The sequence below is a fragment of the Strigops habroptila genome, chromosome 9 (genome assembly GCF_004027225.2).
Source record: "Strigops habroptila isolate Jane chromosome 9, bStrHab1.2.pri, whole genome shotgun sequence".
NCBI lineage: Eukaryota > Metazoa > Chordata > Aves > Psittaciformes > Psittacidae > Strigops > Strigops habroptila.
In genome coordinates this window covers 23,270,365-23,283,090 of record NC_044285.2, presented here as the reverse complement: position 1 = coordinate 23,283,090, position 12,726 = coordinate 23,270,365, and the positions used below count along the sequence as shown (strand labels likewise).

The following is a 12,726-nucleotide window of genomic DNA, read 5'->3' as shown; positions in this document are numbered from 1 at the left end:
CCTGCCCTCAGCGGGCTGGGAACGGGCGTTCGCCTCTTTACCCACGGGCATCTTCCACGTCCTGGGACGCTGACCTGCTGTGGGCTTCCAGGGAAATTGCTGCCTCCTGAGGGAGGCTGCTCCTCTGGACTGGGCTACTCCAGGACTCTCGCTTCTTATGTACCCCACGCTCACCATGGGGCCACCCCTGTCACAATGGCCTTTGGGCACAAGGAGCACCCCCCTACATCACAAAGCCTCTGCGGTCGCCATGGAGATGCCCACACCCATGACCCATCCCAACCAGTCCCAACCAGTGACGGGCACCTCCACACTGACCACCGAGGCTTGGTGATGTTGGCGGCACCATGCCCATGGCCACTGGGCACACCAGGGCTGCTCCTGGGAGTCTCTGTGGGTGGACCTGCCCTCTGCACAGCCGGCTCGGGGAGGTCCCTCACAGGCTGCTCTTCCTCAATGCCTTTGTCCCCAGGTGGATCGCGCAAGGGGACACACCTCAACCTGGGCAGTGGAAGAGTGGAATAGGGCCTCACATCCCACCTATGAGAATGGGAGCGTGAGCGAGATTTGCAAATCATATATTCATAGAATCCCGCACTGGTTTGGATTGGGAGGGACCTTAAAGCTCATCTAATTCCTACCCCCTGCCATGGGCAGGGACACCTTCCACTAGAGCAGTTTTCTCAAAGCACTGTCCAACCTGGCTAGGAGGGGAGTTGCCTGCAAGTATATAAGCATAATCATTAAAAAAGTATCCTTTTACCAAAGTGTCTGCACTGGGACTTTTCAGTCTTGATCATTTTTCTTCCTTAACTTCATTTGTCCACCAAGACAACACAGCCAGCTCTGGGGCAGAGCACAGCAGGAGCACTGCGGCATGGACACAGCCACATCTGCTCCTCTCAATGGGTTGGGTTATGAAAAGGTGCTTGTCTAGCTACTCCTCAGCCATTCTCATTTCCTTGAAACGCGTTAGTCCTTCAGAAATGTCATCTGTTTGTAAAACATTTGCATTTCAGTGAAAGCTAAGCTAAAAAAACCCAACTCCAACACCTGGAAAATGTTTTGCTTTATTTGCAAGTCTGCTCTTCCTTTGTCCTCTCTCTGGTTTTTCCCTCGACAAGATGAAAAGGGAAATGAAGAAAAGAAAGAGAGGGAGGTAAAAGAGAGAAGGGAAAAACAACAGTAATAAAAAACTTAGTAACTAGAACTTTCTCATACAGGTTTTGAAGTTTTGGCAAGATATGCAAGCATGATTTTTTAGAAAAACACGCTGGGAAAGCACTTGGGAATTAATTAAATAATAAATTTGTGGAGACTTTTTGCCATATTTTGGTTAGCTCTACCAGCTCTTTCAGCTGAGATTGGACCTTCTCTGTTCCCTTTTCCACTGCAGTTTGACCATGAGGATGAGCATCAGTGTCACCCTTACAAATGGATGAACCTGGTGTCATGGTGCTGTGGCCATCGGGGTTCAGCTCTGCTGCCCCTTTGGATCTCGGCTTCATTGGCAAGGGGAACAGAAACTGCAGGCAGCAAAATGCCCCTTCTTTCCCTTCGGAGCAGTGGTCTTGCAGGCGATCCCCCTCCCCAGAGGCAGTGGCTGAAGGAGTCTGTGGACTTTCCAGCTGGTGAAGACTGCTGCTGGATGCTCTTCTGGAAGGGATCCTCTCCCTTGCATCCTGTGGCAGGCAGAGAATTAGCTGCTGCCAGGTTCAGCAGGGGGCAGAAAAGGTGAGGGCTGGTTCCTTGGTTGCAACCTCATCCAGATTTGAGCCTTCCCTTTCCTGGGCTTACACGCTCTTTCCTGAAGGACAGCCTCTCGGGCCAACAACTGTGCCTGGCTAGCAGGAGCTCACCTGCCCGGGGGAGGGGGAAGATGGAGCTGATAGAAAGCCATGAGCTTCCACCAAGGGTATATGCTCCTCTAAGCCATGCAGTCCCATGCAATCCCTTTCTTGTGCCATACACAGGTGGGGTGAGCATCTTCCCTGGGTGGGGAGCCTGGGGCAGATTTCCCAGGAAAAAGTGAACTGGGGGGCTTTTAGGGCTCCTTGGGTCAGGTTTGTCACACAGTGAAGCAAAGTTACTGCCCATCTCTCCCTGCCATGACCAGGAGGAGATTCCACACCGTCAATGGTCTATCAGACATACCTGGGACCTGGATCTTATTCTGGCTCTCTGCCGAGGGACAAACTGTCCCAGTGACAGAGGGAGATGATAAGGGATGTTATCAAACCTTTTCTTTGGCTTTTTCAGCTGGAAATTGTCATTCATGGTCCTCTCCCTCTCCTCCTCATACCACATTCATTTCAAAGTGACCACATCTCAACCTTCCTTCCCTTTTCAAAAACATCTCCCCACCCCACATTTCCACCCAAGACAAATGGCCGTAAGTCATTTGGTTTTCCTGCAAGGAAATGAAAAATCATGTGAGGATCTGCATCCTCTTCCCTCTCCTCCAGAAGTGGCTCAGACCAGGGGATGGATCAGAATGGTACAGAGCCTGTGTTCAGAGCTAGTCTCAGGGGTCTGCAAAATGCTGCAGCTCCTTCCAGGTGGGTTATGACATGAAGACAAAAATGATTCAGGCCCAGCCAGGAAACGGCCGTGTGAGAGCAATGGAGGAGTCCTGCCATCCTGGCACAGAGCCTTGTCCTCTTGGCCCCACCGGAGGCATGGCTTTAGGAAGAGCTGTACTTGTTACTCAAGCGGGAGCTGCTCCGGTCCAGCCCAAGCTCCTGCCCGTTGGCTTTCCACTTCCCAACAGAGCCCTTGTCATCCGTCGGTGTGATGGTCAGAGCGGGTCTCTGGCACCAGCAGCACAGGCAGGACTGCGAGGAGACAAAAGTGGGGAGAGAGAGGTTACAGATGTGGGCTATAGGGTAAAAGAGGAGGAAATATTCCCTTACTGATGCTGGCAAGTCAAGGTGCACAGTGCCAGGCTGAGGATCGCAGCCTGCACTTCTGAACTGTGCCGTCCTGCAGATCTGCTGGGAGCAGGTTTTCCATGATAGGGCTGGTGTGGACTGGAAATGAAGATACTGAAATCTTGGGTACCTTTTGCAGTTGTGTTTTCTTATCCTTGGGGGACAGAAAATACAGGTAATGCTTAGCTGGGCTCAGCTCTTTTTGACACAGCAGCTAAGAGGTGATTGCCTTCTCATCCCTTTCTATCTCTTCTCATCTCATTGCCTTCCTTTCTCAGGGCTCCAGTACTCCTGAAAATGATCTCTGAATAACTTGGGCTCAACATTTAAAGCATCCCATCTCTGGTCTAATGGTTTATGGGGATGTTTCTGATTCAGAATGAAAGGGACTTCTTTTGCTTGTCCTGCACTGACGAAAGCCTCCCCATCAGATGGCAGCGAGCTCTGGCGTACTGGGAGCTGGGAAGAGAGGCACCTATCAAGGGCCAAAACTGGGAGAAATATGATCATTACATGAACAAATGGGAGAATCCTGTGGGCTGGTGGCAGCTCCTTTCCATTCATCTCAGGAACACAGAAGTCCGCTGCAATGGTGGTGCCTCTCTCTGCACCGTGTCTGGTCCATGGGAGCTTATGCTGGTGTCTGGGAACGGACAGGAGCTCTGGAGGGATCAATCCTACCTGGAAGCAGTTCTTGAATTTCCGGCTGACGAAGTAGAGAGCCACAGGGTTGATGCAGGAGTTGAGGGAGGCCATGTTGATCCCGAAGTAATCCATCACAAGGAGGAAACTGAGGCCAGAGGGGAGAGAAGAGGGCAGGCATGTTGGAAGCTCACAGAGCAGAGAACTGAGGGAGTGTTTCCAAGCTGACTGCACACGGCCTGACCCAGAAGCCTGCTTCCATGGAGGGCTGGTGACTGATTACATAGAGCTCAGCACAAAACAGTCCCTCCCAAAAATGGGCAACCACCCCATGCTTTTTCTTGTGAGGAGCATTTCCTAAGGAAACCAAAAGCATGAGATCTGATTTCCCCTGGTGACTTTGATGTTCACAAACTCAAGCAAACTCAAGTAGCTGTGTCTGGTCTGAACTGGATTTTGGTGTGATGGGTACAGAGGAGAGGGGAAGACGGGCACCTACCATGTGTCAGAAAGTGTGCACAGCCCTCAAATGTGCTGCATCCCCTGTAGCCCTGCAGGGAATATTTTTCTGCCCAGGAGCCCTCTTTAACCCATAGCTTTATAGAAACATTTCAGATTTTAATTTCTCCTCTTATAATGGTCCCCCCACCTTTTGTTTTTGCTCAGGAGAGCAATGCCATCTAGAATAGGAGCTACTGAAACAAGGTGTTTGGAAGGCAACTCCACCAGCCTGCCATGAGCCCACAGAGCCTCTGCCAGTGGCTGCTGGGGCTACCAGCCCGGTGCCCTCTTGCTGCTGCCCCTACCTGAGCAGTTCACATCTGTTGGGGTCCGTCTGGTCATAGATGGTCTTCTTGAGGATGCGGCTGAGGTGGAGCGGAAGCCAGCAGAGTGCAAAGATCACCACGAGGCAGAACACTGTCTTGGCCACCTCCCGGCGCTGCGAAGAGAAGGTGGTCAGGGAAGAAGGGGTCTGGCTGAGCATTAGGGTGCAAATGGAGCAAAGTACCATCTCCCCATGCTGAGCAAAGGCCCTCCACGTAATTTCTGTAGTCTGATGATGCTGGGCACCTGTTTTGAGTCCAAAGAACAACCTGAAGGTTCTAAATCCTGTATCATGAGGAAGACACCGAGATCCAGGCTGCAGAAGGGTGTAGGGTACGAGCAGCACAACATGGACCAGACTCACACCATTGCTCCTGGTGACTTCGCATCCATCATCTATCGACCCTTCACTCTATATTACTGTGACAACCAGCTGGTCTGCCTCAAGGGATCACTCTGCAAAGGGTAGGAGGGGACAGTAAACTACTCTTTTTACCTGTACCCCTTGTCTGTGATAAGGCACGTTCAGCATTTGGTCCAGTTTGGTATGATCTGGGCTGGCACAGCACGGCCAGGGATAAATGACCATAAGAAGTTGGAAATCAAGCTGGTCCATGATCATAAGGCTAGTGGTTTGGGTTGTCCTTGAATCTGGGGACTGTAAAGCTGAAAGCCTATCTCCCTGGTTTAATCCAGTGTGCCAATATCCGTTGACCACCCTGAGGCTATGTCAGCTCATAGAACCATAGAATCACGGAATGGTTTGGATTGGAAGGGACCTTAAAGCTCATCCAGCTCCAACCCCCTACCATAGGCAGGGACACCTTCCACTAGACCAGGTTGCTTCAAGCGCCGTCCAGCCTGGCCTTAAACACTGCCAGGGATGAGGCAGACACAGCTTCTCTGTGCTCATATGTGTCCTTCACAGGGGCAGGCGCATGTTCCCTTCGATAGCTCTCCCTCCTGTTTGGGAGATACCAGTTTCTGCCTTCTTGGTTTTCTTACCCGTTTCATGTGGTCATTCAGAGCAGTTCTCATGCCGTTTCTCTTGCTCAACATCTCGCATGACATGAGGGTGTAGAAGATGCCGGTGCATACCAAGGGGAGGCAGAAATAGAAGCCAAAAAGCCACCAGTCCTTCACATCATGGTAGAACTACGGGCAAAGGAAAAAGCAACTGGAAACTGGGGAAAGGTGGGGGGATAAGTGGGGCATGAGCTGACCCGGTCCCTGACAGTGATGCTGGCCCAAACCAGACACTTTTGATGTGTGGAAGTGTGATAGCTCCTGTGCTAAGTGCACGCATCTTCCTGCAAGGTTGGTGCATGTGTTCTAACCTAAAGCAGTAAAGGCTGGTTTACATCTGGCTGACAGTCCCATCTAGCACTCTTGTGCAAGAACCAGCTGCAAGGAGCTTTTGTGTATAAGGGGTTTCATTCTCTTGCTAGCCTTTAGATGGCCGTGTGATAAAGGTTACCCATGCAGACTGCTTGTGGAGACCCTCTTTGGCCTGCTGGAACAGTGAAACAGGTTCTGAAGCCTTCTCAGATGTGTCAAGACCTTCTGATGTGGATGGTGAAGATTATCAGGTCTGTTTTCTGGCCCCACATTGAAAGCAATTCTGCGCCTTGCCACTACAATGCTTTGCTTGATACTGCTCTCCCTGTGCTCACCCTGATGGCTAGAAGAAGCCATCTACAGAAGCATCTAATCCTCTAACCAAGGAGAGAGGATGCTTCCATTGCCCGTGTCTTCCTCTCCCTTGCACTGCAGCTGGGGTGAAACAGAGTACATACCATCATGAAGCTAGATTTCTGTTCGGAGGCAAGCATGCACACCCACAGGTGTTGTTCCCAGTAATTGAGCTCCACCATGTCAAAGGCTATAGCTTCAGGCACTGCAAGCACGATGGCCACTGCCCAGATCAGCATCACCTCCACTGCCTTCCACATGGGGATTCCTATCCCCTGAATCCGACTCCAGGACGCCACTGCTCGGTACCTGCCCAGAGTGTGGAAACACAGCAGGAGTACATTAGAGTGAGGAAAGCAACTGCCAGGAAGGGACTGAGAAGGTGTAGATAAGAGTTGTCCCCAAAGGCTCTTCCCTTATGCCTTCCTCCTCCACCTTTGAACCTCCCCTTTCAGTGAAATGGGAAAGATCAGATAAAAGGGCTTGATGGCAGCTATCCTTGGCCAACATCTACTTGCCACTGGGGAGATGCCACCCTTCCCTACCACCCCAGCAGTTGTTCCAGCACATCATGACCCTCCCCTCAACCTTTTCCAGCAGGATTTAAACTGTCACCAGAGGCAGTTCCTGTTGGATTTCAACTCTACATGACAGCACTCTGTCCCCACCTCTGAATTTGTCCTAGGACCAAGCTGCTCTCCAGTCTGCCCTTTAGTTACAGAGAGCGTACCTACTGTAAGTCAAATATGGGCCAGGCTGGGCAGTGCAGCTGTAGAAGTGCTTCTCACCTGTCGATGCTGAGGGCACAAAGGCTGAGGACCGTAATGCCCACCGAAGCCTTCTGGATGAAGGGGACCAGCTTGCACACCTGCACACCAAAGGGCCAGTCCTTTGCCAAGAGCTGGGAAAGAACCACAGCATTAACAAGCTGCTTCAGGAAAGAACGTCTGGCTTTCTGACCAAGCAGGTGGTTACCCGCAAGGTGTGAGAAGCACACAAAGAGCAGCTGAAAGCACTCTGAGGTTCCCTCACTGGGATTACGCAGTGTGTGCTGTCCGGTGTTTTGCGTTGAACTGGGAACCGTTCGTTTCTCCAAGGGCTCAATGTGAGGTGTGTTGACAGTTAGACAGAAGGATGGTCCAGACAGCAGGACCTGATCCCAGACTCTGAATGGATCTGACTCCTAAATGCTGCAATGGGCTTTGGGTCGTAAGGACAGCTTCTTTCAGGTGGCTTTCAAAGCCACCCTTACCATACACTGACCCTCTACCACACTTAGGCCCCACATGCTGGGGCCCCAAGCTGAGCTGGGGCAAACAGAGGGTATCAGTGGGGACAAGATGCTCTGAAGGCAGGAGGAATACAGGGCACTCCCTCATAAGGGTGAGAGTGAGCCTGGGTTCACAACCTGACACCTGCAGCCCACCTGAAGGTTCTCCCTACTCAGAACCAATCTCTTTAGTTTGGCCTCAGCAGCAAGACAAATAAATCAGAAGAATGTGTCTGTTTCAAGCTAAAAAACCTTCACAGTTTTCAGTCCATTTTCACTTGAAGGGTATCTACTCACAGTGATTTCAGACCCTCTGCCAGCCACACCTAGTTGTTCTCAACTTCTCCCTACTTCAAATTTCTCTGCCTTCTCTCCCCAGCATCCATCCAGCTTGATCCAGGACTCCTCTGGCACTCTGTTTCCACTTTTAAGGCCAAAGCTTCCCTTTGGCAAACAAACCCCGTGGAGCTCCAACTCCATCTCACAGCATCCCTTCCAACCCTTCATAGAAACCTCTGGCTCCAAAAACTCAAGCAGTGGGTGAGAAAAAGCTGTAATAGCTCAGATGCATCTCACAGACACTGTAACACGACTTCTGCTCTTAACCGGGGTTTCATTCAGGTCTACTGCAGAGCTCAGGTTCCCCTGCTTCTTTGCTGTGCCTCTCCTCTCAAGTTTAGGAGGCAATGCTTCTGCAAGAAGCCCCTGGTTTATAATACAGCTCTCTTCCTTGTTCCAGGAAAAGTCTCCACATTTATCTAAAATAAAAACTATATTGGTTTGAGGCTGATTAACTGACCTGCGCTGTGAGAAGTGTGCCCAGTGCACAAGAACAAGAATTTTTGCTCAGCTGAAATTAACATCGTGTTGCAATCTCAGAAGACTGCAAGTGATTCTTTTCTTGTCATTTTAGATGAGACTTAAAAGATCTGCAAGGTTGTGTGTTTGTGTGTGTCTGCATAACACAGCTGTAGCTGGAAACACCTCTGCTTTCCCAGGAATGTACTCTAAGCTTTTTGTCTGTTTATGTTTTTCTCATCCTTTGGAGAGCAGAAACACCCTCCCTGCCTCCCCTGCCAAAATGTAATGCAATAAGGAGCAGGCTCATTTTGATGCCTCCATCCCCAGGGCACAGAGGCAGGTGGGAGCAGATCATAGAATCACAAACTGGTTTGTAATGGAAGGGACCTTAAAGCTCATCCAGTTCCAACCCCCTGCCACGGGCAGGGACACCTTCCACTAGAGCAGGTTGCTCCAAGCCCCATCCAACCTGGCCTTGAACACTGCCAGGGATGGGGCAGCCACAGCTTCTCTGGGCAACCTCTGCCAGATGCCTCCCCTGCAATTGCCAGGCTGCTGCAGCACTCATGCCGCATGGAACCTACCTTATACACGTTGATGGGCAGAGCAATGAGGATGTAGAGCAGATCTCCAAGTGCCAAGCTGGCAATAAGGACATTCGGCCCATTCCTCATGCACTTGTTCTTGTAAATGATCCTCAGGAGTGTGGAGTTGCCAATGATCCCTACTATGAAGATGGTGCAGGACACGATGGTGTTGATGTATTTGAAGATGTGTCTGATATCCGCGGGCTTCATGCACACAGGCAGCAGAGGTGGCTCAGAGCTGGTGCTCCCAGAGACGCTCTCTGAGTGGTTCGACTGCCTGTTATCCTGGAACAGGCTTGGCTGGACCAGGCTGTAAACCTGCTCCTGGCTAAGCGCCTCAACAGGAATGGTGCTCTCCTGGAAAGCCCTTGGGGTCTGGCTGTGTGCCCCAGAGAAGAGGCAAGCCAGGAAAATGGCCAGTGTGGTGGAAGCTGGGATTTTTGCCATTGAGGACTGAACAGCTAAGCTGGCTGTAGGAGTCCTCATAATGCTCATGCGACGCCCTTGCGTGGGTCTCGATTGGATCTGTAGATGGAGAGAGGAACAAGGAAGAGAACAGGGTGAGCAAGGGAAGGAGGAACAAGATGAGAAAGCCCAGTGAGCAGAAGTAACACCAGATTAGATCCCATCTGGGCAAAGCCAGACCCCTGCATGTGGGAGTCTTTGCTCCTAAAACTAAACATGCCTGCTTGGTAAAATAAACTACAAGGAAAACAGTCTTTTATGCCTCTTACCCAGTATTTCAGCAGATGAGGGCACCTGCCTTTTCTCAAATCAGCTCCTGCACCTTCTGACCTTGGTATTGCTGCTCACATGGCAAATCTGGCTTCTCTTTTATGCCCACCCCACACTTCTCATTCAGTTTTGACTGTCTGAAGGAGCAGTTCTGGGGTGCCTGCCCTGACAACACCACCACATCTGGGCAATTCCACAAATGCCATTTCAGGGTGCACAGACCCAGCAGAACCTTTTCTTCCAGTTCATGTCACGGGAAGGCTGGAGCCACGCTAACATCCCTCTCTTCAGCAGAGCCTGTGGGCTACCACAGGCCACCTTCCAGTGCAAAGTGAAAAGACCCAGTGCAGCCTTGCTGGGAACTGTGATGGGAAAACACTACAAGGGTTTTTCCAGAAATGCCCTATTGACACCTGACATCTTACTCCAATTTATGTGCAAGCAGTACAGCCCCTCCTTCCCCATCCTTATCACTGTTAATTGAAATTCTTCCTTTCCAAATCCACTGTGCCCATTCAACTCAATACTCAGGGATATAAATCTCCCTGTGCTGTTTGCAGCTTTGACTGCTGAGCACAGTAAAAAGTCTCTCAAGCTCACCAAGGCTGGAGCGCTACTAATAAATATCACCAGAGTGGGTTCTGCTTTGTAAATCTCAGACAGTACCTTCAGGCAGGACTAGCTAAACTGCTGCTCCACAACCACAGGAGGAAGCCGGGGACGGCTGTAGCACTGTCCTGGCATGATGTGAATTTATGGAAGGGGATTCTGGATGATCCAGATATGATCACCCGTGGGAAGTGAACCCAGAGAGCAAGTGGAAGATGTTGGCACCCTGCCAGTCTGTGCCCCAGACAGGGAGAGATCTTGGGTCTCCTGATTACAGTGGGTGAAGAACTGTTTCTCAAACTATGAAACTTTAAAGCTTTGAAGGGGGGAAAAATTGCTGTGCCTAGGCTAGAAACAGGAGAGTTTTTGGGCTCCCCTGGGATGCGCTCTGCTCTGGAGGAGCCAGTCAGGCATGAATCAGGGTGCCTGCATGGGATTAGAGATGGGACTTCCCATCCCACTCTGACTCCACCTTGCAGAGTTGGATCTGAGCCCAACCAGCTGTACCACAGGGATCTGCTCCCCAGGACCATTCAGCCAAGGCACCCCTGAGCTGTAGCACAGTTCCCCCCACCCAGGACCAGGGAGACCCCAGGACCAGCAATGTGGGTATGGTGGGAGCATGCTGTTCCCACTTTGGGAAGGCATGGCCAAACCAACCACCAGTCCCATCAGGTAAAACCACAGCTTCTCTAGATACAGCTGTGCATTCGTTGTGTGCTGTGGCCTCAGGCCAGGCTTTGTAGAAATGCCTGGCACGCAGCTATGTTGGGAGAAGAAAGGAAGGGAGAGAATGGATAAATAACCTGATGGAGCACAAACCCGACTCATTGGAGACCTGGGCGCAAATCCCTGCTCTGACTTGGTGCAGGGACTTTAGCCTGCACCCTTGCTAAGGTCCTCAGCTCTCTGTCCTGCCCCAGGCTACACCAGGGGCAGTTGTCTCATGGGTGGATGCCCTGACCGATGCTCTCCTCTCCTCCCCTCCATGCCCACAGGATTGCAGCTTATCAGAGAGGGCACCCAGATCAGAACTCCTGCCTGGGATCCCTGAGGGTCTGGGCAGCTCACAGGGAGCACCTCTGGATGGCACAGACAAGTGTCTGCCACTCAGGGCTGTCGGGGGGCTTGGAGAAAGACAGTAGCTCCTCGAGTCAACAGCCACCAGAGCGGTAGCAGAGCATCCCTGGAAAGTTGTGTCCTGTGTCCTCTGCAGCAGTGGCTGCTGTTATCTTCTCCCCTGATGCAGGGCTACAGAGCCTGGTGTGGCTGTTCAGCCCCTGCGTATTTGGCAGAAGAGCTCATGTGAGTGTCACAAGACACGGCTCACTGGACCCTGCCTGTCCCCTCCACAGCACAGCGCAGCACTTCCCTACCTCCTCCCGCCCCTCCCCATCTTGCTTCTCTTTTACTGAATTGCTTAAAATCCAGCAATTCAGTAAAAGAGAAGCATTGTTTTCTCCTGCTCAACAGCCCATTTACTTCTTCCCCCCCTGCTCTCACATCTCGGAGTGCTTGGAAGCATAACCCTTTCTCAGTTGTGGGGGAAACTGGGGCACGAGAGAGCATCAAGAAGCCAGTTCAGTGCCCAGAGGATAGAAGGCAATGCCAGCATCACTTGACCCCAAACCCTCTGGACTTTGCCCACATTGCTGACCATCTGGGGAAGCAATGTGGTGCCCGAAGAGGCCATCCCCATCCTACCTGCCTGGCTAGGGTTCTTCTGTTAGCAAACAGCTTAGATACATGGAAGTGGAAATGCCCTTTATGCTGTGCTCAGCCCAAATTGCAGCCGAAACCGCTAGAGTCAGGATGCGGACATTGCAGAATGATTGATTCCCAGAGAGGAGATGAGACTGAAAAACATTGCCATAGCCCTGCATAGCCTGCTTCCGTCTGAAAGGTGCCATGTGCAGGCTGGGGCACTTGGGTCTCCTCTTGCCTGGGAGCCCACCACATCCCAGGCAGTGTCCTCATCTCAAGCCATCCCCTCCACCATGACACCCAGGGCAGGCTGCCATCAAGACCAGCTCTGCTTGTGCTCTGCTACCAGACTAACCTCACCAAACCCAAACCAGACCTCTTCTGCAAGAAAAAACATCTATTGCAGCAAAAATGCCATGGGTGGGGGAAGGGAGGGAGAAAGGCAGATGATACCACCACGTCCCCAACTGCTTCCCTGACCTGACCCCAGTCTGGTCCGTAAGCAGAAGGACCTTGCCACCAGAGGTATTGTGGATTTCTTCTCATCCACCCTCTCCCTGTACCTGCTCAGGCACTGTGATCCCAGTGTGGAAGCTCGCAGAGGAGGGGGGGATCAGAACAACGTGCAAGAACTCACCCTGATGTGAGAAATCACCTTGTTTGCAAATCAGCACGCATAGAACAGCAAGCTTCCCAAGGGAGTTAAGTTACCTTCATTGTGACCACGAACTTTGGGTGCTGCTGGGGTCAGTTTCTTTCCCTCTTGCAGCTCCTTCCCGCTTCACAGGCTGCTGGGCATGTCCTGAAGGCCCTGGGAGAACTGCAGTGTTGTAGATCCTGGAGTTTGCTTTTGCACATGGGCTCGTGCTCAGGGGAATGTTTCTTCTCTCTCATGACTTGCTGAGGTCTCTCTGAATGGAGGGGTTGGTTA

The 12,726-nt window shown here is 51.5% G+C and overlaps 1 protein-coding gene across 2 annotated transcripts; it reads right to left on the bottom strand.

Moving 5' to 3' along the window:
- Window positions 1-1,052: 1,052 nt before the first annotated feature.
- Window positions 1,053-12,525, bottom strand: LOC115612709 (endothelin receptor type B-like). 2 transcript variants are annotated; one of them, XM_030497340.1, is made up of 8 exons: window positions 12,507-12,525; window positions 8,745-9,272; window positions 6,878-6,990; window positions 6,194-6,398; window positions 5,403-5,552; window positions 4,379-4,512; window positions 3,612-3,720; window positions 1,053-2,834 (listed from the first exon to the last, which is right to left on the bottom strand). In XM_030497340.1, the coding sequence occupies exons 1-8, from the start codon at window positions 12,510-12,512 to the stop codon at window positions 2,685-2,687; spliced, it is 1,395 nt and encodes a 464-aa protein (XP_030353200.1). In that variant the 5' UTR covers window positions 12,513-12,525; the 3' UTR covers window positions 1,053-2,684. The 2 variants fall into 2 exon arrangements, with proteins under 2 accessions (XP_030353200.1, XP_030353197.1); XM_030497337.1 differs by lacking the exon at window positions 1,053-2,834 and having other exon boundaries at window positions 3,188-3,720.
- Between the last annotated feature and the right edge of the window lie 201 nt (window positions 12,526-12,726).